General features: G+C 39.5%; 1 protein-coding gene across 1 annotated transcript in view; it reads right to left on the reverse strand.

The window, feature by feature from the left end:
• LOC149160549 (BI1-like protein) overlaps window positions 1-23,921 on the reverse strand; it is a 48,123-nt gene that overhangs the window by 18,703 nt on the left and 5,499 nt on the right. The window contains exons 2-3 of the mRNA XM_089436726.1: window positions 18,562-18,675; window positions 18,277-18,434 (exon numbers count right to left, since the gene is read on the reverse strand). Coding sequence (XP_089292852.1) covers window positions 18,277-18,434; window positions 18,562-18,675 — 272 coding nt within the window. The remainder of the gene's footprint in view (window positions 1-18,276; window positions 18,435-18,561; window positions 18,676-23,921) is intronic.

A 23,921-nucleotide genomic window follows, 5' to 3' on the forward strand; every position in this document is an offset into this window, starting at 1 on the left:
GCAAATCGATGTTTAATGGAAGGTAATAGAATTTTAAAATAGCATGTAACAATGTTATAAGATGCTTTAGAGGCAAGAAAATGAGAATGGGAAAACATGAAGGCAACATGGCAAACTAGGAATGAATCAATGGCAGCAAACAAGGATGTGATAATCTCCAAAACAACTCAGGTAGATACACAAATAGTTCAGCAAGCAGTTCTTTCTAAAAAGAAAGCAAAAGAGAACAAGAGGACATACATTCCAAAAGAAATCAAAACTAGAGCTGAGGACACTAATGGTTACAAAATAGAGGGAAAAGAAGATGTAAGTTCTCGTAGAACACGTGAAAGAGAACACGAAGAAAGCAAAGATAGGGGAACAAACTTTATTGTGAATGAAAGCACTTTCATTTTGACAAGGGGCTTTTTGAAAGAGAAATTACAACAGAGAGGGCAAATTTGCCAAGCAAGGAAGGTGGGAAAGATATGTGAATAGAGGCCTCGACCCATAAAAGTCATCATGGCAAGCGTGCAAGAAAAACACCATCTCTTAAGCAAAAAGAAACTCTTGAAAGGCTCACACTTCTTCCTAGATGAAGATTTAACTAGCAAACAACAAGAAGAGAGAAGAGAAGAAGTGGAGAAAGTTAGAGCAGCAAGAAACGAAGGGAAAAGAGCATGGTTGTACAATGGTAAAGCAGTTATTGCAATGTTTGGGCCTCATGGCAAAACAGGGCAGCAAGCTGGCAGTAAAGAAAAAATAGGTAATTCTATAATAGGGAGGAAAACAACAAGATCAACATGGATGAAAAGGGGTGAAGACTCAAATTTGAGTCTTGTGTGCCAAACCGCGTAGCAATCAAATCCTACCCAGGTCTACCTAAGTCTAGTTTGTTGGAACTGTAGAGGTTACCCTTGGAGGAGGGGACCTAGGATAGGGCCTATTGTAGAAGGTAGAGACATAATTTGTCTCACAGAAACTCATGAACATGATGGTTGCAAAACTCCTATGTTTGATGGTTATTTGAAGTTAGCAGTTTGGAATGAGGCAACAGAAAATGGCAAAGGGTATGGAGGAATATTGGTTTTAGTGAAAGAAAAATAAGGTTGTCACATTCAGTTAGTGAAAGAAGATACAAATAAACAATATTTATGGTTCAAAATAACAGAGAATGAGAACCACATAAGAATTGCAGCATGCTATTTTGTGCCTCAAGTATCAAAAACTTACAAAAATAAGGGGTTGGACAACAAAGATCCGTATGCAACTTTAAAGCAAGATATTGTTGCATATTCTCAGCAGGGAGAAGTTATTTTAGTGGGAGATTTCAATGCTAAAACAACGAATCAACAAGCTAGTATTCTTTGTTGCAGAGAGGATCACAATCCTATCTGGCTCATTGAAGAAGAGAATCCTCAATGGTTGAGATGTTCAGAAGACGACAAAGTTAGTAATCATTTTGGAGAGGAGTTGCTTATGTTGTGTGGTGCTTTCAACTTAATTATCTGCAATGGTCTAGATAGATGGAAAAAGTTTGGGAACTTCACTTGCAACACATACAATGGGGCAAGTGTCGTTGACTATGTTATTTGTTCACAAAGCTTAATAGAAAGGATAGATGAAGTTAAGATTGGAAAGCATATATGGGACTTAAAATTGTATCATAGCCCAATTTATATAAAGTTATCTTGGTTAGAAGAAAGAAAGCATAGGAAGAAAACCTAATGTTCTCGACAATCGGCATCAAGGGTAAAATTCTTTTAACACAAGAAAATTGCACTATCTTCAAAACAATGTTGGAGAGATCAATTCAGAAGGAGAAAACTGGTTCCCAAAGCCTCAACAGTCATGAGTTAACAAATATAATTCAGGGTGCACTTGAGAAGTGCAAAAAAATTGGAAATCAGAATCAAATTGTTTTCCTCTAAATGCTTGGTTCAATGAGGAATGCAAAATGGCAAGGAGAACCTTGAAAAAAGCAGGCGAGGAGAAGATGAATGTAAAGTTATATAAGCAGGTTTTAAAAAGGAAAAAAGACGAGTTCATGCAAACAAGGCGAGAAGAGTTAATATATCTAGGCAAGAATACCCAAAGCTTTTTTGGTAGGAACTTCAACCAAGGAAGAAGCAAATTGAAAATAATATTATAGTCAATCAGTGGTTTGACTATGCAAGACAACTCTATGAAAAAAAATTAGAGGTTGAGCCTCCTCCTAGGATCAACACAACTACAAAAAATTTCAAATTACAGGAGGTGGAGGCAAGAATTAATAAGTTGAAAACAGGGAAGGCAAAGGACTTGGTTGAACTTCAAGCAAAATATCTAAAGTGGGGAATGAAGATTTTGGCATTGCATATCATGAAAATATTCAACGATGTCATTTAGAAAGGATTCCCAAGAGATTAGACAACTAGTCTAGCAATACCCCTTTTTAAAAGTGGAGACATTAATAATCCTTCCAACTATAGAACTATTATGATCAATCCTTTATTTACAAAGCTTTTAAGCGACATGGTAGAAAATAGAATCAGCAAGTGGGCAGAAGTAAAATAAAATAGGGCAAAAGGGTAAGCAGGTTTTAGGCCGAAGTATTCTACAGTAGATCATGGTATCACGCTAAGACACATTATTGAAAAGGTTAGGGGGCAAAGAAGAAGTATTTTGCTTCTTTGTTGACTTCAAAAAGGCATTTGACATGGTCCCTAGAGATAAGTTGTGGCGTCGAATGGAGGAACTTGAAATTCCTTTGCAATATAGAATTGTTGTCTGTAGGCTTTATGAAGAGGTGAATGTCAAAATTAGAACTTCAATAGGCATTTCAGAAAGTTTTAGAAGTGACATCAGAGTCAAGCAAGTTGCTCTTTATCCCCTACCCTTTTTGGTTTATATTTTGACAAATTAGAAGAGTGGCTAAATCTGCAAGGTGGGGATGGTGTTCGATTGGGGGAGTTTGTGATAAAGCTTCTTTTATATGCTGATAATCTTGTATTGATTGCTAAATCGGCCCATGGATTGCAAATGCACCTATATGCTCTTGAGCATTTTTGTAAAGCAATGGGGATGCAAATCAATACCAGTAACCAAAATAATGATTTTCTCTAATAAAAGGAAGCAAAGTCAACATATGTTCTTCTTTGAAGGCAACATTCTTGAAGAAGTAAAATGAATAAAAGTACCTCAGGATCGATTTCAACGATAAGCTTAATTGAGAGGACTGCAGAAAGAAGAGAATTTTAGGAGGGTGGAAAGCATTATATGAACTTCAAAACAGATGTAGAGAGGCAAAGTTATGGGATTGGAAAACGATTAAAGTGCTTTTTGGACTCCTAGTCTATCCAGTGATATTATAGGGGTATGAACTATGGGCTAGCATCACCCCTGTTTCAAAATGGAAACATTGAGAAAATTCAAAAACACTTGATCATGAGAAAGTTCAAAATAAAAAGTTTGGTTCCTTATGAGATAATGTTGAGTGAAATAGGAGCAACTCCCATCAAAGCAATTTCTATGGTGCGTCTTATAAGGTATCTAAAAAGAATTGAGCAAATGGGAGTAGGTAGATGGTCGAAAGTTATCTTCAATGAAGGCATGAGTGAAAGAAAGAAATCATGGATGAGACAAAACAACAAATGGATGCAAAAATGGAATATTTACCTCAATGCATGTCCCACAAATAGCAAGGAGTTAAAGAATTTTGTTATGGAGAAGTTTCGTAAGCATATATGGGGAAAAGAGTTGGGTAGAAAGAAGAAGTACTATGTTTAGGAATTCAACCCCACTTGTGATCTCCAACAAAAAGAGTACATTGGAGCTAGCATTCCGTGGAGAGCAAAGATTCTTATTGCTCAATTAAGAACTAACTCACATCAACTTCAATGTGAAACAGGACGGCGGAAGAGACCTAAAGAAGCTAGGGAAGAATGGATGTGTAGTTTTTGGACTTCTAGGCAGTGGAATTGAAAAAGCATTTCATTTTGGAATGTGATGCTTTCAAAGACATCAGGGACAGTTATGGCAATATGTTAGCATCAATTCCTTGGCATTGTCTTTTCAGTGAGGGGACTCTTAGAAGGTTGGGTCAACTCATCATCAATTTGAGTAAGAAAATGATTGAATTGCAAAAGGCAAAAAACAAGGAGGTTGGTAGTCCCATGGACTATTTTTAGTCTCATGGACGTTAAAATATTATTCATTCATTCATTCATAAGAAAAAAGATAATTCAATATACACACGAGAAAAGGGAAACACCATTAAAGATAATAAATTTATAACTCAATTAAAAAAACATGATCCAGGTATATTTCATTTTAAATTGAAATTGTTTCTCTAAACTTCAATGGGATATATTATTTCTTTAAGGGTGGCTCTAGGTATAATGATAATTGATATGTTGTTTCTTTAAAGGCCTAGTGTTAATTTTAGGATAATAATGGTATGGTTTATGCTTAAGAGCAATTTTACTTCAATTTCTTTATTAGCCCAATATCATATCCAGTTTAGCAATCACATCAACATGATAGTAAAATGCAAATAGAACATAAACAATAACAATAGAAGACAATCCAAGACAAGAGGACACAAGATATGGCACCAGCCAGGGACAAACCCTGATGTGGGGAAACCCTTGATCAATTCCTCTTATAATTCTTCAAAAGTTCAACAGAGAGAGTACAATTTACAATATTCACTTGCCCAAACTGATCAGTCAAAACAGCAAAAACAAAAAGCCCTAACCAGAAAGTCAACGTTGGTCAAAAGGGCTGAATTGACCTCCAAAATAGCTCGGTCAACCTTGGTCACCCCGGCCTCCAACAACAAGATAATGCAGCCCAAAACAGTCTGAAAATAACCAATCAAACCTAGTCAACAAAAGTCAACGCAGCAACCTAATTTAGGGCAATCAACATTGGTCAACACATGAGTCAAACTGCCTTGATTTTTGTGCCCAAAACAGCGGCCTACCCAAACAAAAGTCTCCCTCACAAAACTGAAGTCAAACAGGGTCAACGCTGGTCAAAGTCAGCCTCCTGAAATTTCGGTCAAATCTACTCAACGCAGCAACTAGAAAAGACAGTTTTCCTTTCGCACATGTGGAGAGAGAGAGGCCAGAAATCAGTACCCAATCAAGATGATGTTGGAAATAATACTGAGAGGGGGGGTGAATCAGTATTATCTAACACTTTTAATAAATCTTCCTTATTTGTTCCTTGAATTATTTTTGCATGTCAGTACCATAAAATAATGAACATGAACAAAGAAAACAGATAGTCACACCAAAGAACACAAGATGTAAGGTGGAAACCCAATGTGGGTGAAAACCACCTGCTGCAATATGTCTCTATCTTCTTTCAAATTAGAAACTCCTTTTACAATGGTTATGTACTGGTGCAGTCATTTACCAGTACGCAGGCTGCAACCTGCAGAGAGCTACAACTCTCTCTCTCGTTTTCCAGTCTCTCCTGGAAGGGAGCTACAACCCCCTACTTCTTTTCTTACAAGGACCACTTTTCATAAATTTTCAAACTGGATCCATAAGCATCAAATGATCATCAAGTATAAGAGAATCACCCAGTCAACTCTAGTAACCAGATCGACAATAATAGGACCAAACCCAGAACACAGCAATGATAAACAAAGATTTTAAGAGAAGTAAGCAGCTTCACCCATGTACTGCCTGCTTACAGTAAGCACCCTGCTCAACCGCTCGCCTGCTTACGTACGCACCCTGCTCAACTGCTCGCCTGCTTACGTACGCACCCTGCTCAACTGCTCACCTGCTTACATACGCACTGTATCCATTGAACTGCCTGCGGACCTCCGCACCTGCAACCCTTCTGTGCCTGCGTACCGGCGCACCTGCAACCCTTCTGTGCCTGCGTACCAGCGCACCTGAAACGCTTCGTTCTTGCGTATGTACGCACTTTTCTTTCACTGTACCTGCGTACCTTCGGGCATAGATGATTTCAAGACTTCAGAAATAACCCAGACAGTCAGATCTACAGATCTGAACATGCGCCGAAAAGATCTCAATCCATCAGTAGATTCGCCTTATTTAGATCTAGACATACTCCCAAGAGATCATAATATTTCAGATCTAGCCCTCATAAGATATTCAACCCAAAACATACACAAGCCAAATGATCTCCTTTGCTTTATATAGGAAAGCTCTTCCTTAAATCATGGATTAATACCACGGGCCGACACCATAATAACACAAAACCGTCGGCTAAATACCAAAGGTTAAACATAAGAAACCCCACGTGTGAATTTCTTTGCCTTGAAATGTGTGCACTGGGGGTACGCACCTCCTGAACGGGATAACTGCGGGTATGTACGCACTTTATGTAACACCGACCTGCGTGTACGCACCTTATGTAAGGTGTACCTGCGTACCCCTTATTTTCTTCAATATTTGATAGCTGATCATCAATCTCTGCTGCTGACTTGAAGTACTGTGATCTATCACCTGAATGGGTTGCCATCAAGGACAACACTTTAGCCATAATGCCAACAATCTCCCCCTTTGGACTTGATGGCAACCTCAAAACTTCAGCTTCATTCTCCCCCTTTGACATCAAGGGCAAAGGGTTATGCTCCCCCTAAGAACATGCTCCCCCTGAATATGAACCAGATCTGCAACGAAGAACCATAATCCACCATGAAAGAGATAGAGACATATTGCAGCTACTTCCAAGATCTCCTTCTGCACATCCTCCATAATGCCAACAATGCATTATATGCTCCCCCTGAACCTGTACCATCAATCAGAAGAGGTTCAGCGATAAAATGATGCATCAACAACCCCCAGCTTTTGCCTGAGGTATTCAAAAGTGTCCCTGGGCAATGGTTTGGTGAGAATATCAGCAACTTGTTCCTTAGAAGGAACATACTCCAACTTGACCTTCTGTTCAAGCACTTGTTCCCGGAGAAAATGATACTTGATTGGTATGTGCTTGGTTTTTGAATGCATAACAGGATTCTTTGAGATGCTGATTGCACTTGTGTTATCACATAAGATGGGGATTGGTGGTGTACAAGTGATTTGAAAATCCTGCAAAGTCTGCATCATCCAAAGGAGTTGGGTGCAACAAGATGCAGCAGCAACATATTCCACTTCAGCTGTAGACAAGGCAATCGAACTCTGTTTCTTGCTGAACCAAGATACCAGTCTGGAACCCATAAAGAACGCACCACCACTTGTGCTTTTCCTGTCATCCACGCTTCCGGCCCAATCTGCATCTGTATAAGCATGAAGTGTAAGATCTGTATCTCTAGGATACCATAAGCCATAATTTTGAGTCCCTTGAAGATATTTGAAAATTCTCTTCACTGCCTGAAGATGAGTCTCCTTCGGATTTGCCTGAAATCTTCCAACTATTCCAACTGCATGCATGATGTCCGGTCGGGTACCTGTCAAATAAAGTAAACTTCCAATCATAGATCTGTAGGTTGGTTGATGTACTGCTGCAGATTCATCATTTGCACTGAGGCTACATCCTGTGACCATGGGTGTACATACTGGTTTTGCATCTTCCATACCATATTTCTTCAAAATCTGTTTGAGATACTTGGTTTGAGATAAAAAGATTCCTCCTTCTTTTTGTTGGATTTGCAAACCAAGGAAATATGTCAGTTCTCCTAGCAAGGACATTTCAAATTCTTTCTGCATGACCAAGGCAAAGCTTTGACTCATAGCTTCTTCATTGCTCCCAAAAATAATGTCATCTACATACACAACAAGTATTAGCAATTTGTCATTTTCAACTTTTATATAAAGATTGCTATCTGCTGATCCTTTTGAAAAGCCTTGTTGATGAAGATATTTGTCCAAACGGTAGTACCAAGCCCTTGGAGCTTGTTTGAGACCATAGAGAGCCTTTTTCAATCTGCATACAAGATTTGGATCATTTCCAAGAATGAACCCATCTGGCTGTTCAATGTACACTTCTTCTTCCAAGTCTCCATTCAGAAAGGCTGATTTCACGTCCATTTGAAATACTTTGAAGTTTTGAAAACTTGAGAGAGCAAGGAACATTCGGATGGCCTCAAGTCTTGCAACAGGAGCAAAGGTTTCTTCAAAGTCTATTCCTTCTTGCTGCGCATACCCTTTACAAACAAGTCTGGCTTTGTTTCTAATTACTTCTCCATTTTCATTCAATTTATTTTTGAAGACCCATTTTGTTGCGATAACATTCTTATCTTTTGGTCTAGGAACCAGCTCCCAAGTGTTGTTCTTTTCGATCTGCTCAAGTTCTTCATCCATTGCTTTCACCCAACATTCATCTTTGCATGCCTCTTTCACATTTTGTGGTTCAGTAGAGGAGAGTAATGCCAAATAGCTTGAAGCTTCTGCAACTGTTCTTCTTGTTTGTACACCTGCTTCTTTCTGCCCCATAATCTGAGATTCTGGATGATTCTTCTGAACATATCTGGATGGAGTCTTTTCTTCTATTCTTGTTTGCTCTTCTGGTTCTTCTTGAGGTTCTTCTTCTTCATCATTCTGTCGTTGGGGGTAGCCTTCATCTTCTTCGATGTCTTCATGATGTACTTGCCTAGGAATGTATCCCTTCTCATCAACCACTACATCAATGTTGTCAACAATTCTGCCAAATTGTAGCATTTATATGCTTTGCTATGTGGAGAGTAACCAAGAAGAATGCCTTCATCTGCTCTAGGTTCAAGTTTGCCAAGCTGCTCATCAGTATTCTTGATATAGCATTTGCTCCCAAAGATTTTGAAGTGCTTTACCGAAGGAGTCCTACCACTCCAAAGCTCATGAGGAGTTTGAGTGTTGTTCACCCGGACATTTGTTTTGTTGAGAATAACAACTGCAGCATGTGCAGCTTCACCCCAGAAAGTTGCGGGAGTTCCTGACTCATCAAGCATAGCACGAGCCATTTGTTGAACTGTTCTGTTCATTCTTTCCACAACTCCATTTTGCTGAGGAGTTCTTGCTGTAGAGAATTCTCTTCTTATCCCATGTTCTTCACAGAAATCAAAAAATTCATTTGAAGTAAATTCCCCACCTCTGTCGGATCTGAGGCACTTAATTTTGTGACCTGATTCATTTTCAACCAAGGCTTTGAAGGATTTGAATTTTTCGAATGCTTCATCTTTGTGCTTCATAAGTCCTAACCAGACAAACCTGGAGAAATCGTCAATGAATAATATCAAGTATTCTTCTCCTCGAGGTGTTCTTTTCCTGAAAGGACCGCATGTATCTGTATGTACTAGCTCAAGAGGCATGCTAGCTGATCCTTCTTTCTCTGGAAAGTTAGTTCTGGTTTGTTTTCCAAACTGACATGATTTGCATATGGTGTTGTCAGGAATTTTGATATCTGGAAGATCGCGAACTGCCTGATATTTGCATGCTTTCTTTATTTGTGAAAAGCTTAGATGTCCCAACCTCCGATGCCATAACCAGTGCTCATCATCCTTGCTCAGATAGCATTGTTGTTGTCCTTCTTCAAATATGTACAGATTATTTGGAGTTCTTTTGCCTTTGATCACTGTTTTACCTGTATCAAGATCACGAACAAGACATCCATTTGATCTGAATATAACCTCGGTTCTTTGATCACACATCTGGCTGACACTTAGAAGATTATGCTTCAATCCATCAACATACAAAACATTTCCAGCCTTGACCTTTTCTTTTAACTGAGCAATGCCTTTTCCTTTTATAGTTGCAGGAGTATCATTTCCAAAAGAGACTTTCTTTCCCTTTTCTAGAGCAGAATAAGACTCAAGTTTTTCTTTATCACCTGTCATATGCTTCGAACATCCACTGTCAATGTACCATAGATTTTCCTGTCCCTCTGCATAAAATGCTATCCCACATCTTTCTGTTTGAGGTTCCTTTATTCTCCATGTTTTGGTGCTTGAGGCTTGTTCCTTTTTCTGCTGAAACCTGCTCCTGCATTCAGAGTCTTCATGACCAAAGTTATTGCAAATAAAACATTCAACTTCATTTTCAAGAACCGAAAAGTTGTTATAGGTCCTTTTTGTAATCCCCGTCATACTTCTTTGTTTTTGAGCTTCCCTAGTCATGATCGTTTTATATGCAACACATTGAGCTGCTTTGTGACCAAAGTTATGGCAAGAAAAGCATTGTCCATTGAAGAAACTTCTGCGGTTATCGAATCTACCAGCCAATTGATTGTAATTTCTATTGTCATCTATTCTTGAACCAAATTGAGAAGATTTTACCTGTGGCTGGTTGTAGCTTTTGTTCACCCTTAAGATGGATTGCCCCTGATAGTTTCTGTTTGTAATTCGTCCCTGCTTTACCTGATGATCTTCATTGTGCTTTTGCTCATTTCTTCTTGCTGCATCAAGATAACTTTTTGAGGTGGATGCTTGAGAAGTTTCTCCATTATAGCCCAGACCTGTCTTGTTTAGTGAAGACCGCTGCACATTGATAATCTCATCCAAAGTTTCAGACCCTTTGACAAACTTAAGATTAATAGCTTTTGTTTTCTCAATCTCTTTTCTAAGAACAACAATTTCACCTTCTAATTTTTCAAGATGTTTTTCTTTTTCATCAATTTGAAATTGTAGAGTATCAATGATCATATTCTTTTCTTCTATACATCTCTTGAGTCTAGTAATTTCATCATAAAGGTTATCCACATCTATAGCATCCATATAATCATCATCTTCAAATGCCATTAACAACTTATATTCATTACCTCGTTCATCTTCATCACTGTTTGATAGACCATCACTATCTTCATGAGTGTAGTAGCTTTTCTTATTTGCATTTTGTTTCTTGTTCCATCTAGCAGGTTCCTTTCCTTTATCCTTATAAGGACATTTTGCAGCATAATGACCTACTCTTCCACAAGAAAAGCATTTAAAAGGTAACTTACCTCTGAACCTTCCAGAACCCCTTTGAAGATTTCTGACAAAATTTGATTCTTCTTCTTCTTCTGGGACGTGGCTTGCTTCATAATAATCTCCTTTACCTGATGCCTTGAAAGCAACTTCTCTTCTGTCTGATGGACCTCCCTTTCTCATTTCATAAGCAGTTAGAATTCCATGTAGCTGAGACATAGTAAGGATTCGTAGATTTTCCTTTTCTTCTATTGCAGATACTTTAGATTCAAACTTGGGAGACAATGATCTTAGAACCTTTTCAACCACAATAGCCTCTTTTATTTCTTCACCCAAATTTTTCATACAATTAACAACCTCATCTACCCGAAGAAAATAGTTAGCCACACTTTCATCATTATACATCTTGAGAGTCTCATACTGAATTCTGAGAGTTTGAAGTTTAGCACGTTTTACCTGTTCATCTCCTTCATAGCTCGTGACAATTGTGTCTCATATCTCTTTTGCGGATTTATAGTGCATTACCTTCATGAATTCTGATTGGGATATACATCCTAATAGAGTACTGACTGTTTTCGCATTTGTTTCATACTTCTTTTTCTCGGCTGCATCTGTAGGAGTGGCTGAAGGAAAAGCGTAGCCTGTCTCTACGATGTCCCAAACTTCTGTACCAAGAGATTGAAGATAGGCAGTAACTCTTACCTTCCAATAATTGAAGTTTGTCCCATCAAAAACTGGTGGCCTGATTGATGCTTCTCTCTCGTAGTTGCTCATGATGAACGATCTACCTTCAAGCGATCAAGCTTCTCTGAAGGACCTGCTTTGATACCAATTGTTGGAAATAATACTGAGAGGGGGGTGAATCAGTATTATCTAACACTTTTAATAAATCTTCCTTATTTGTTCCTTGAATTATTTTTGCATGTCAGTACCATAAAATAATGAACATGAACAAAGAAAACAGATAGTCACACCAAAGAACACAAGATGTAAGGTGGAAACCCAATGTGGATGAAAACCACCTGCTGCAATATGTCTCTATCTTCTTTCAAATTAGAAACTCCTTTTACAATGGTTATGTACTGGTGCAGTCATTTACCAGTACGCAGGCTGCAACCTGCAGAGAGCTACAACTCTCTCTCTCGTTTTCCAGTCTCTCCTGGAAGGGAGCTACAACCCCCTACTTCTTTTCTTACAAGGACCACTTTTCATAAATTTTCAAACTGGATCCATAAGCATCAAATGATCATCAAGTATAAGAGAATCACCCAGTCAACTCTAGTAACCAGATCGACAATAATAGGACCAAACCCAGAACACAGCAATGATAAACAAAGATTTTAAGAGAAGTAAGCAGCTTCACCCATGTACTGCCTGCTTACAGTAAGCACCCTGCTCAACTGCTCGCCTGCTTACGTACGCACCCTGCTCAACTGCTCGCCTGCTTACGTACGCACCCTGCTCAACTGCTCACCTGCTTACATACGCACTGTATCCATTGAACTGCCTGCGGACCTCCGCACCTGCAACCCTTCTGTGCCTGCGTACCGGCGCACCTGCAACCCTTCTGTGCCTGCGTACCGGCGCACCTGAAACGCTTCGTTCCTGCGTATGTACGCACTTTTCTTTCACTGTACCTGCGTACCTTCGGGCATAGATGATTTCAAGACTTCAGAAATAACCCAGACAGTCAGATCTACAGATCTGAACATGCGCCGAAAAGATCTCAATCCATCAGTAGATTCGCCTTATTTAGATCTAGACATACTCCCAAGAGATCATAATATTTCAGATCTAGCCCTCATAAGATATTCAACCCAAAACATACACAAGCCAAATGATCTCCTTTGCTTTATATAGGAAAGCTCTTCCTTAAATCATGGATTAATACCACGGGCCGACACCATAATAACACAAAACCGTCGGCTAAATACCAAAGGTTAAACATAAGAAACCCCACGTGTGAATTTCTTTGCCTTGAAATGTGTGCACTGCGGGTACGCACCTCCTGAACGGGATAACTGCGGGTATGTACGCACTTTATGTAACACCGACCTGCGTGTACGCACCTTATGTAAGGTGTACCTGCGTACCCCTTATTTTCTTCAATATTTGATAGCTGATCATCAATCTCTGCTGCTGACTTGAAGTACTGTGATCTATCACCTGAATGGGTTGCCATCAAGGACAACACTTTAGCCATAATGCCAACAGATGAGAGAGAGAAAGATGAATGAGATGAGATGCGAAAATGAGGAGGAGGCACCTTGTATTTATATGCAACATTGAAGGCTGGAGGAGGCTAATTTGATGGTTGACCGACCTTGACAATTTGTCCATAATCAAAATAAATTCATAACTTCATTTGTACATGTCAGAATGGGATGATCTTTAGATCAATCCTACACCTCTCGGAAAGAGGAATCTAAGAAAAATATCAACTGCCTCATAAGAACTGTCCAAAGTGATGTTTGGCGCTAGATGCCAAATTTAACACTCCCTTTCAACTAGGGAGAACATCACCTGCCAAACTGTCTAACAATCTGTACCATCCCTGTCTCTGCTCTGCACTACTCTGCTCTGCTTTGCACTACACTGCACTGCTCTATTGAACCATGAAGAAAGAAGAAATGATCGAGAATGTATCATACCATTCTCCACTGACCAGAAGTTAATCTCCAAAAACAGTGTGTCATACCACTCTTAACCGACCCGAAGTCAGTTTCCATTGATCCCAGATCAATATAAACATCCTAGCATAGGGAGTACAGTAGTACATGATGCGTCCATCGGTAGTACTATGGTCCCTATCTTCATTTCCCTACTCATTGGCCAGATGAGAGGTACTTCCCATGAGTCTCGGACTGCATGGGTAGGATGTGCCGGCAGAAGAAGGTGAACCATTCATCCTGCTCATATGCCATAGGGGAGGGTGAACCACTCAGCCTATGCATATGCCACCACGGGGTATCACAAGGGAAGGTGAACCATTCACCCTGTACACAACGCACTACTAGGGGAGAGTGAGTCACCCTATGGTCGCTCATCGCTCCAAGTACCCCAAGCCCCCCGAAGCTCCCAGAGCTCACTATCCATCTCATACAGGACCCTCATAAGAGGGTCTCTCCATGACTCCAAGTCGTTCACGGAAGGTTAAGAATTTGACCTTCCTAAGGGGCTTCGTAAGAATATCGGTGATCTGCTCATCGGTCCCAATATGATGGAGCCTTATTGCTCCCCGCTGTACCATATCCCAGATAAAGTGGTACCTGATATGAATATGCTTGGAGCGTTCATGATACACGGGATTCTCAGAAAGATGAATCCCACTCTGGTTGTCACAGAAGATCACGGTGGTATCCAGCCCATGTCCAAACAGCTCACTAAAGAGTTTCCTCAACCAGACAGCTTCATAGGAGGCCAAACTAGCAACAATGTATTCAACGTCAGCGGTGCTTAAAGCAACCGACTTCTGCTTCTTGCTCATCCATGATATTAAAGCATAACCTAGAGAGAAGCACCATCCTGATGTGCTTTTGCGATCCACCAAACTGCCAACCAAGTCTGCATCAAAGTAATTATGGAGCCTCACATTCCCGGCAATGTATCTCAATCCATAAGTGATTATGCCCCAGAGATATCTCAAGAGATTCTTGGGAGCAATCCAATGTATATGATGAGGCTCGACCATAAACTGACTCAATGTGTCCACTACAAAACATATGTTCGAACGAGAGTTCACCAACAACATCAGGGCCCCTACGAGTTGACAATACTCATAAGGATTTCCCAAATCGGGCCCAGCAGCACTACAGCATAACTTCTTGAAGTTAAGTTCCATCGGAGTGGTCACGGACTTGCAATCCACCATCCCAAATATTTCAAGTAGCTTCACAACATATTTTCCTTGAGAAAGGAAAATCTCCCCTAGCTTTTGCCTCTCCCTTGGCTTTTGCCAAACCTCCAACCCTAGGACGTAATGCATCAGTCCTAGGTCCTTCATGTCAAATTCGAAATCCAACTCCATCTTATATTGATGAATAAAAGGGTCTGCACCTGTCAGAAAGAGATCATCCACATATAGTAACAAGATGAGAGGTCTATCATTTTCAACCTTAAAGTAAAGGTTCAGATCAACTTCACTTCTTGTAAATCCTAGCTTCATCAGATAGCTATTGATCCTCTCATACCAAGCTCGAGGTACTTGCTTCAACCCATAGAGGGCTTTCTTAAACCTGCATACATGTGTCTGACGATCTTGACCTTTAAACCCCTCAGATTGTTCCACATAAACTTCCTCCTTAAGAGAACCATGCAAGAAGGCAGTCTTGACATCCATCTAGTGCAAATTCCATCCTTGTGAGGCAGCAAGTGCTATAATCGAACAGATGGTGGTGTAGTGAGCAACGGGTGCAAATATCTCATCATAATCTACACCTTCCTTTTGAGAGAAGCCTCGAGCAACAAATTTGGCCTTGAACTTTTCAGCACTTCCATCAGCACCATGCTTGATCTTGTAGAGTCATTTAAAGGTGACAACAGATTTGTCCTAGGGTCTAGGGACCACATCCCAGACATCATTTTTCATAATCGACTCGTACTCTTCATTCATAGCATCCTTCCATACTTGTTGCTTCACAGCTTCTTCAAATGAGCAAGGTTGAGACTGAATAATGGTGCTCATTGCAGTTAAGTACCCTTGGTACCTATTTGGCTTCTTACTTTCACAAAATGTCCCCATCGGTGCAATATGTCTAGACTCTCTCGACATCTTCGAGAGTTTCGCTAAGCCATGAGGGTCTCATTTTTAAGGAGGAGGGCTCATGAGGAGGAGGATCAATGGGATCCATTGATTCTTCAACATCGGGCATCGGCTCATCCTGTGATTCTCCCTAATTTCCTACATCTCCTTCTTTGTCCTTCTTTTGAATAAGAAGGTTGTTAATCTTCCTTAGGGCAGCATCCTCATTGAAGGTGACATCATGACTCAACTCTACTTCTCTTTGACCAGACACATAGCTTCTATATGCCTTAGAAGTTTCACTATAGCCCACAAAAGTTCCTTTCTTCCCAGATGCCTCCAATTTACTTCTCTTTTCTTTTGACACATGAAAGTATATGAGACTACCAAAAATTCTAAAATGAGGAACATCAGGTTTCTTACCGGAGAAAACTTCTTTGAGAGTTTTGGAGCCCAATGCTTGATGAGGGCATCGATTTTGAACGTACACAACAGTGTTGGCAGCTTCTCCCCATAAAAACTTTGGAAGGCTTTGATCATGAAGCATGGCACAAGTGGCTTCTATATTGGAACGATTCTTCCTTTCAGCAACACCATTTTGCTCAGGAGTATATGTTGTAGTAGTCTCCCTCTTAATGCCATCTTTCCTGCAATAGTCATTGAATTCATTTGACTCATACTCAGTTCCATTATCGATCCTCAATATCTTGATCTTCTTCCTTGTTTGATTTTCCCTCAAGGGTTTGAAGGCACGGAACCATGTGAATATTTCATCCTTCTTTTTCAAGAAATATATCCAAGTTTTGTGAGAGAAGTCATCCACAAAGACAACATAATATAAATATCCTCCCAATGATGTCACAGGCAACATACCAGATAGATCATAATGAACCAATTGCAAAATGTCAGTGGTCTTGCTATCACTTGAGGGGAATGGTCCCCTTGTATGTTTTCCCTCGGCACATCCCTGACACACACCTTCATGCTCTATCTTGAATTTGGGCATACTTGTAACCATCTTCCTTGCATCAGGTAGAGCCTTATAGTGAAGATGAACAAACTATCGGTGCCATGGTTCGGATTGAAGAGATGTGTTGCAAGACATACTTCCCAGTGGACTTCTTCCAACTTGATATAAGCTATCAACCCTGAATCCAAGAGTAAATGCTTCCTTAAAATTTCTTTTCCACACACATACCTTGGCAAGTGATGTTCTCCCTAGTTGAGAGGAAGTGTTAAATTTGGCAACTAGGGTCAAACATCACTTTGGACAGCTCTTATGAGGCAGCTGATATTTTTCTTAGATTCCTCTTTCCGATAAGTGAAGGATTGATCTAAAGATCATCCCATTCTAACATGTACAAATGAAGTTATGAATTTATTTTGATTATGGACAAATTGTCAAGGTCAGTCAGCCATCAAATTAGCCTCCTCCAGCCTTCAACATTGCATAGAAATACAAGGTGCCTCCTCCTCATTTTGGCATCTCATCTCATTCATCTCTCTCTCTCATCTTGATTGGGTACAGATTTATGGGCCTCTCTCTCTCCACACATGCTAAAGAAGATTGTCTTTTCTAGCTGCTGTGTTGACCAGATTTGACAGAAATTTCAAGAGGCCGAAATTTCAGGAGGCTGACTTTGACCATCATTGACCCTGTTTAACTTCAGTTTTGTGAGGGAGACTTATGTTTGGGCAGGCCACTGTTCTGGGCACAAAAACTGAGGCAGTTTGACCCCTGCGTTGACCAGTGTTGACTGCCCTAATTCAAGTTGCTGCGTTGACTTTTGTTGACCAAGTTTGACTGGTTATTTTCAGACTGTTTTAGGCTGCATTATCTTGCTGTTGGAGGTCGAGTTGACCGAGCTGTTTTGGAGGTCAATTTCAGCCCTTTTGACTAGTGTTGACTTTCTGGTTAGGGCTTTCTGTTTCTACTATTTTGACTGATCAGTTTGGACAAGTGAATATTGTAAATTGTACTCTCTCTCTCTATTGAACTTTTGAAAAATTATAAGAAGAATTGATCAAGGGTTCCCCACATTGGGGTTTGTCCCTGGCTGGTGCCACATCTTGTGTCCTCTTGTGTTGGCTTGTCTTCTACTTTTATTGTTTATGTTCTATCTGCAATTTATTATCATGTTGATGTGATTGCTAATCTGGATATGATAGTGGGCTAATAAAAAAAATTGAATTAAAATTGCTCTAAGCATAGAACATACCATTGTTATCCTAAAATTAACAATTCTAGTGTGCTAAGTCCAAGGAAGGTATAGAAGTGCAGCATAGGAGACCCAAATCAGCCAAGGAGATCAAGGACAAATCTAGGGCCTGATCAGCTGGGTCAGATCGAAAGTATGTTGTAACTGTAAATTTCATAGTTGGGCCATTATCCTAGTACAGAAGTCCAAATAGGTTTTAATTTAATGAAGAACTGATTTATTTGGACAGAATTTGTATGTGTCACATGTGATTGAGATTGGTTCTATTTTGCTTCCACTGAATAATTTTGTTAAAAACCTAGTTGTGCATTTATTCAGTAGATATGTGATAAATCTGCTAGGAACTAATTGCCAGATGCTAGGGTCAGAAGATTTAACAATTTTCCAAAATTGTAATTCCAAACAAATAATCTCTGCCAAGATCCAAAAGCATGTAAGCACATCAAGTTACCCCAAAAATAAACAAGAAACAGTCTAATAACCAAAATAATCATTACCTGGATAAAACTAAATAGGATGAGGACAATGAGGCTGGAAAACAGAATTGGACCCAAGAAACTGAAATCTTTGCCCTTCTTTGCCGCCCAGAATGTGTAACCAGTTAGTGAGAACACCACAGCTGCTGTTAATATCAATGCCTCCAGAACTATCCTTCCTGAACAGATATGTCAAAAGTCAGGCATAAAAAATTATGAAAGCGATAAACCAGAACAAGAGTGTAAAATTTATCTGATTTTATCTCCTCATTTACAGGTGACAGAAAAGCTATGGTAATGACCAACCTTTTGTGTATGCACAGGATATGCCAACAGTGAGGCTCAGAACAACAGTAAACACTCCCAACAATGCAAGATTAACCGGATGCTTCTGATGATAGGCATAAAGAGGGCACATCACTGCACATTTACAAGAAGGAAATCAATAATGTGAACAGCATCGTATAACATAAAGAGAATATGTTTCTTAAAATATTTTCTGTTAAAATTATTAAGCTAGTTTCTCATGTAGGTTACAAATGCAATTCAAAATCGCACACATTTTAGGTTCAGCAAAAAAAAATTTAAAGATCTTCTAAGAATGCAGGCATATTATATAACATTAGGACAACACATTTCCTCAAAATCATTGCTGTTGAATTTACTAAAATTCTTTTGTAAGCTAAAAATGCATTTGAAAATTACATACAATTAAGTGGGTTCAGCAATATACAATTGAATAAAATAATCAAACAAGGCATGCATAATATAGAACATATAGAGAACATGTTTCCTGAAATTTTTGCTGTTAAATTCAAACTAGTTTCTCCTGTCAACTACGCATGAAACTCAAAATTACATCTACTTGAGTAGGTTCAGCATATACAATTGGGTGAAAAAATCTACGGAAAACATATTTCCTCAAAAACCTAGCTATTAATATTATTAACCTAGTTTCTCTTGTAGGCTACAGATGCAATTCACCATTAAATATATTTAAGTAGGTTGATCAAAATACAATTGAGTGAACAGAAGGCATGCATATTATAGAACGTTAGGAGAACATGTTGCCTGAAATCTTTGCTGTTAGAAATATTAAATTAGTTTCTCCTGTAGGCTACAAACATAAATCAAATTTACACATGATTAAAGTAGGTTTAGATATATGAGGACCAAATGTACACTTGTTGAGAACAAATTTGCTATGATTAAAGTAGGTTTAGATATATAAAAATGAGGGAAATAATCTGAAGCATGCATAGGAAGCTTGTTTGATATACATATGAGGACCAAATGTACACTTGTTGAGAACAAATTTGCTAGGTGTTTCTCAATGCCAATACAAGATTTTCCTTCCTTTTATTTCGACTTTGTGATATTTGTTTTGTTGCATATGTATTTGTGCTTTTCTGCATTGCATGGTGTTATTTAAATAATGAACAGCTTGGACATTGAATTGGATATCAACAATCAACTGAGATATTCATTGTGAAGACACAAATCAGAAACTTGACAGTTTATTCCACTGCTTTCTTATACATGTCACAATTTGAAACTTTATGCAATAACTCATTTCTGCAGATACACTGAAAAATCATACATTTCTCATTAAGTGTAAAATAAATGACCGATTCATCTCTAAATTTAGCATAGCATGAAACTTGAAGTAAACACAAATGTTTTAGTTCTTTACAATTAAATGAAACACACAAGCTTAAATCTGTTACAGTAAATTCCATTTGTAATGTTCCATGTTGATAACCTGATTTAGATTGCTGAAATTGACACAATATCAAACTGTTCAAAGCTTTTTAAAGAGCAAAACTTAGTACACACAATTTGACAAAATACTATAAAATTATAAATATTAAGCAAACTAGGACCCAAGCCCAATAAAAGATGTACTCACGGACCTTAGTACTCAAATTAATCATTATTATAACAAAAGATCAAAATTACTAAAAAGAGGGTAGCTACTGAATGTACAGTCAGAGAAAACTAGTACAGTAATATCACCATTAGCGAATCTTTTCAATCTAAAGAATGAAAACTATATAACAGAAAGGAACTAGAAAGGAACTTTGTTGATAAGTGATGCTTAGAACATAGCTAGTAGGCAATAAATACCAAACAAGATTTTCCTTTTGGTGTGGCTATTCTTTCTGGTAGTTTTTACAGCGATGAGCAGCCCTAAGTAGAGTTTAAGGATTAAGGTTACGAGTAGTGACTGCATATGGAGCAGCCATCTAGAACCAAGTGGGAAGCCATTATTTTGGACAGACCAAAGATTGAGTCCCAAACATTGCAGGGTTTTCAACTACTGTTTAAGTAGTAATATACTAATATGTATATTGCAACTGGGTCATTGAAATTTGGTAATTAATATAAAGATGCCACCTAGATGCAAATTTATTTAAGTTACATGCTTGTGCTTGTGATCATGCTTTTATGGATGTATGTACATACATTTGTAATTGTTAAAATTGGCAACTAGGGCCAAACTCCATGTGGGTCATCTTATTCATGGCTAATAATATTTTTATTAGATTCCTCCCGTCGAGAGGTGTAGGATTGATCTAAATATCATCCGATTCCGATAAGTATTTATGGAGATATGAATTTATTTTGATTATGGAATAATTATCAAGCCGACCAGCAACTCATGTAGGCTCAGAAGCCCAACAGTGGCATCTATTCAATCATCAACAGTTGTGTATAAATACAGGAAGTCTTTTCCTCATTTGTACACACACATCTCATCACATCTCCCCCTCTCTCCTACACAAAAAAGAGGCTCTTCTCCTACAGAGCAGAAAGGGACTCTTCTCTCACATGTGTGGAAGGAAGGATGCCAATGATGCCAGTGATGTCGATGATGCTGATTTCGATGATGCCAATGATGCCGATGATGGCGGTGATGCCAATGATGCCGATGATGGCGGTGATGCCAATGATGCCGATGATGCCGTTGATGCCGGTGATGCTAATGTCAGTGATGCCGTTGATGCCGGTGATGCTAATGTCAGTGATGCCGATGATGCCAGTGATGTCGATGACGCTGATGTCGGTGATGCCGATGATGCTGATGCCACTGATGTTGCTGATCTAGGGTTTGTTGCTGCTGATGTAAATCAGATTTATGTACTATTTCTCTTTGCTGAATTATTGAAGATAAAGGAAGATTTGATCAAAGGGTTTCCCCATATTGGGGTTTGTCCCTGGCTAGCCGCCACATCTTGTGTCTCTTGTCTTGGCTTGTTTTCTATCAATCGTTTAATGTTCTATCTGCACTTTACTTACTGTACAGGTGATTGCTAATCTGTGGATAATAATAATAAAAAGAAGTAAACTGCTCTAAGCATAGAACATACCATAACTTAACATGGTATCAGAGCTGAGGTGAAGACAGAGCCCGAGCAAGAGCAAGAGCAAGAGCAATCACCGAAGAGAAGATTGGCAAGGCTATCCTAAAAGAACTATGAGGTCCTCAACACTCTGGAAAGACAAGCTCCATGAGAAGTCTGACTATCACGGATGGAAGATGTCTCTCGATCTAACCTTAGAAGATCAAGGAGTGTTGGACCATGTGAGAGGCATATTGTTGAGCCTCCATCAAATGCACCCGCTGCTACCAGGAACAAATGGAAAACCGGTGAAGTCAAAACAAAGAAGATCATCCGGGACTCTATCGACAAGCGCTTGGTGGCCTATGTTTCTGAGCTGAACACCTCCAAGGAAATCTACGATAGACAGGTGAGTTTATTTAAAGTTAAAGATGCCTTTACTCTTGGGTTTCAAGTTGATTCATTATATCAAGTCGGTGGAAGTCCGCTAGATGTCATGTCTTGTGACACATCTCTTCAATCCGAACTTTGGCATCGGAGGTTTGCCCACCTTCATTATAAAGCTCTACCCGATGTAAGACAAATGGTGACAGGGACGCCCGAATTCCGAGTAGAGAAAGAAGGTGTATGTCCGGGATGTGCCGAAGGAAAGCTCAAAAGGGGACCATTCCCCTCAAGCCAAATCAAGACCTCTGATATATTACAGTTGGTTCACTCAGACATATCTGGTATAATGCCTGTGAACTCCTTGGGAAGATATTCATATTACCTTACTTTTAAGGATGACTACTCTCGAAAGACTTGGATATACTTCTTGAAAAAGAAGGATGGAGTGTTCTCTTGGTTTCGACACTTCAAAGCCTTGATTGAGAATCAAACCGAAAAGAAGATCAAGATCTGAAGGACTAATAATGGGACTGAATATGAATCTAACGAGTTTCATGACTTTTGTAAAGAGGTTGGCATTAAGAAGGAGACTACCACACCATATACTCTTGAACAGAATGGTGTGGCAGAAAGGAAGAACATACAATTGTGGAAGCTGTCTGTGCCATGCTCCATGATCAAATACTTCTGAAGTTTCTATGGGACGAAGCTGCAAACACCGCCGTATATGTACAAAACCGATGCCCTCATCAAGCATTGGGTTCCAGGACTCCTGAAGAAATGTTCACCGAAAGGAATCTTCGTGGGCTATAGTGAAAGGTTATAGAATCTATGTAGCCGATCAAAGGGAAGTCGTGATTAGTCATGATGTCACCTTTGACAAAGATATGGCTCTCCACTAGTTGAACAATCTTCCTATAGCGAGGAGCTCTCAAGAAGCTGACACCAAGGAACCGAAAGAAAAAGAGTATGACGAGATATTTGTACCTGTTGCCAGATATACCACCATCCGCTCGATCATAGCCCTTGCAGCTTCACAAGGATGGAACCTACATCAAATGGATGTCAAGACCGCATTCTTGCATGGTTCGATCAAAGAAGAGGTCTACGTGGAACAACCCGAAGAATTTGAGATTTATGATCGAAAATCTCATGTATGTAGGTTGAAAAAGGCTCTCTATGGGCTAAAGCAAGCACCCCGAGCATAGTATGAGAGAATCGATAACTACTTGATGAAGCAGGGATTCACTAAGAGAGAAGCCGATCCTAACCTTTACTCCAAGGTTGAAGATGAGAAACCTCTCATACTGGTGCTGTAAGTGGATGACCTCTTTCTAACAAGTGCAGACCCTCTCATTCACAAATGTAAGACAGAGTTGGCTTCTGAAATTGAAATGAAGGACCTAGGACTGATGCACTACTTCCTAGGACTTGAAGTCTAGCAGAAGCCAAGGGAAATTTTCCTATCTCAAGGAAAATATGTGGTGAAGATATTGGAAAGATTTGGTATGGTGGACTGCAAGCCTGTGACTACCTCGAGGATCTTAACTTTCAGAAGTTATATGGTAGTGATGTCGGACCAGATTTGGGAAATGCCTCTGAGTTTCATAAACTCATTCGCGTTGATGTTCTTGGTGAACCTCCGTCCGGACATATGTTTTGCAGTGAGCATGGTGAGCTCATATTTGGTTGAGCCTCACTGGATTGATGCCAAGAATCTTCTGAGATGTCTTCGAGGCACAATCTCTCATGGATTGAGATACACTGCCGGAAATATGAAACTACATGATTATTCGAATGTTGAGTGAGCAGGCAGTGTGGAGAGCACTTCTCAGTGCTGGTTCTCTTTGGAATCTGCCTCGATATCCTGGATGAGCAAGAAGCAAAAGTCGGTGGCTCTGAGCACCGCCAAGGCAGAATACATTGCTGCTAGCA

Source organism: Pinus tabuliformis, chromosome 5_2 (genome assembly GCF_031772625.1).
Source record: "Pinus tabuliformis cultivar Carrire ecotype Pingquan chromosome 5_2, CPIR1, whole genome shotgun sequence".
In the NCBI taxonomy this organism is placed as follows: domain Eukaryota; kingdom Viridiplantae; phylum Streptophyta; class Pinopsida; order Pinales; family Pinaceae; genus Pinus; species Pinus tabuliformis.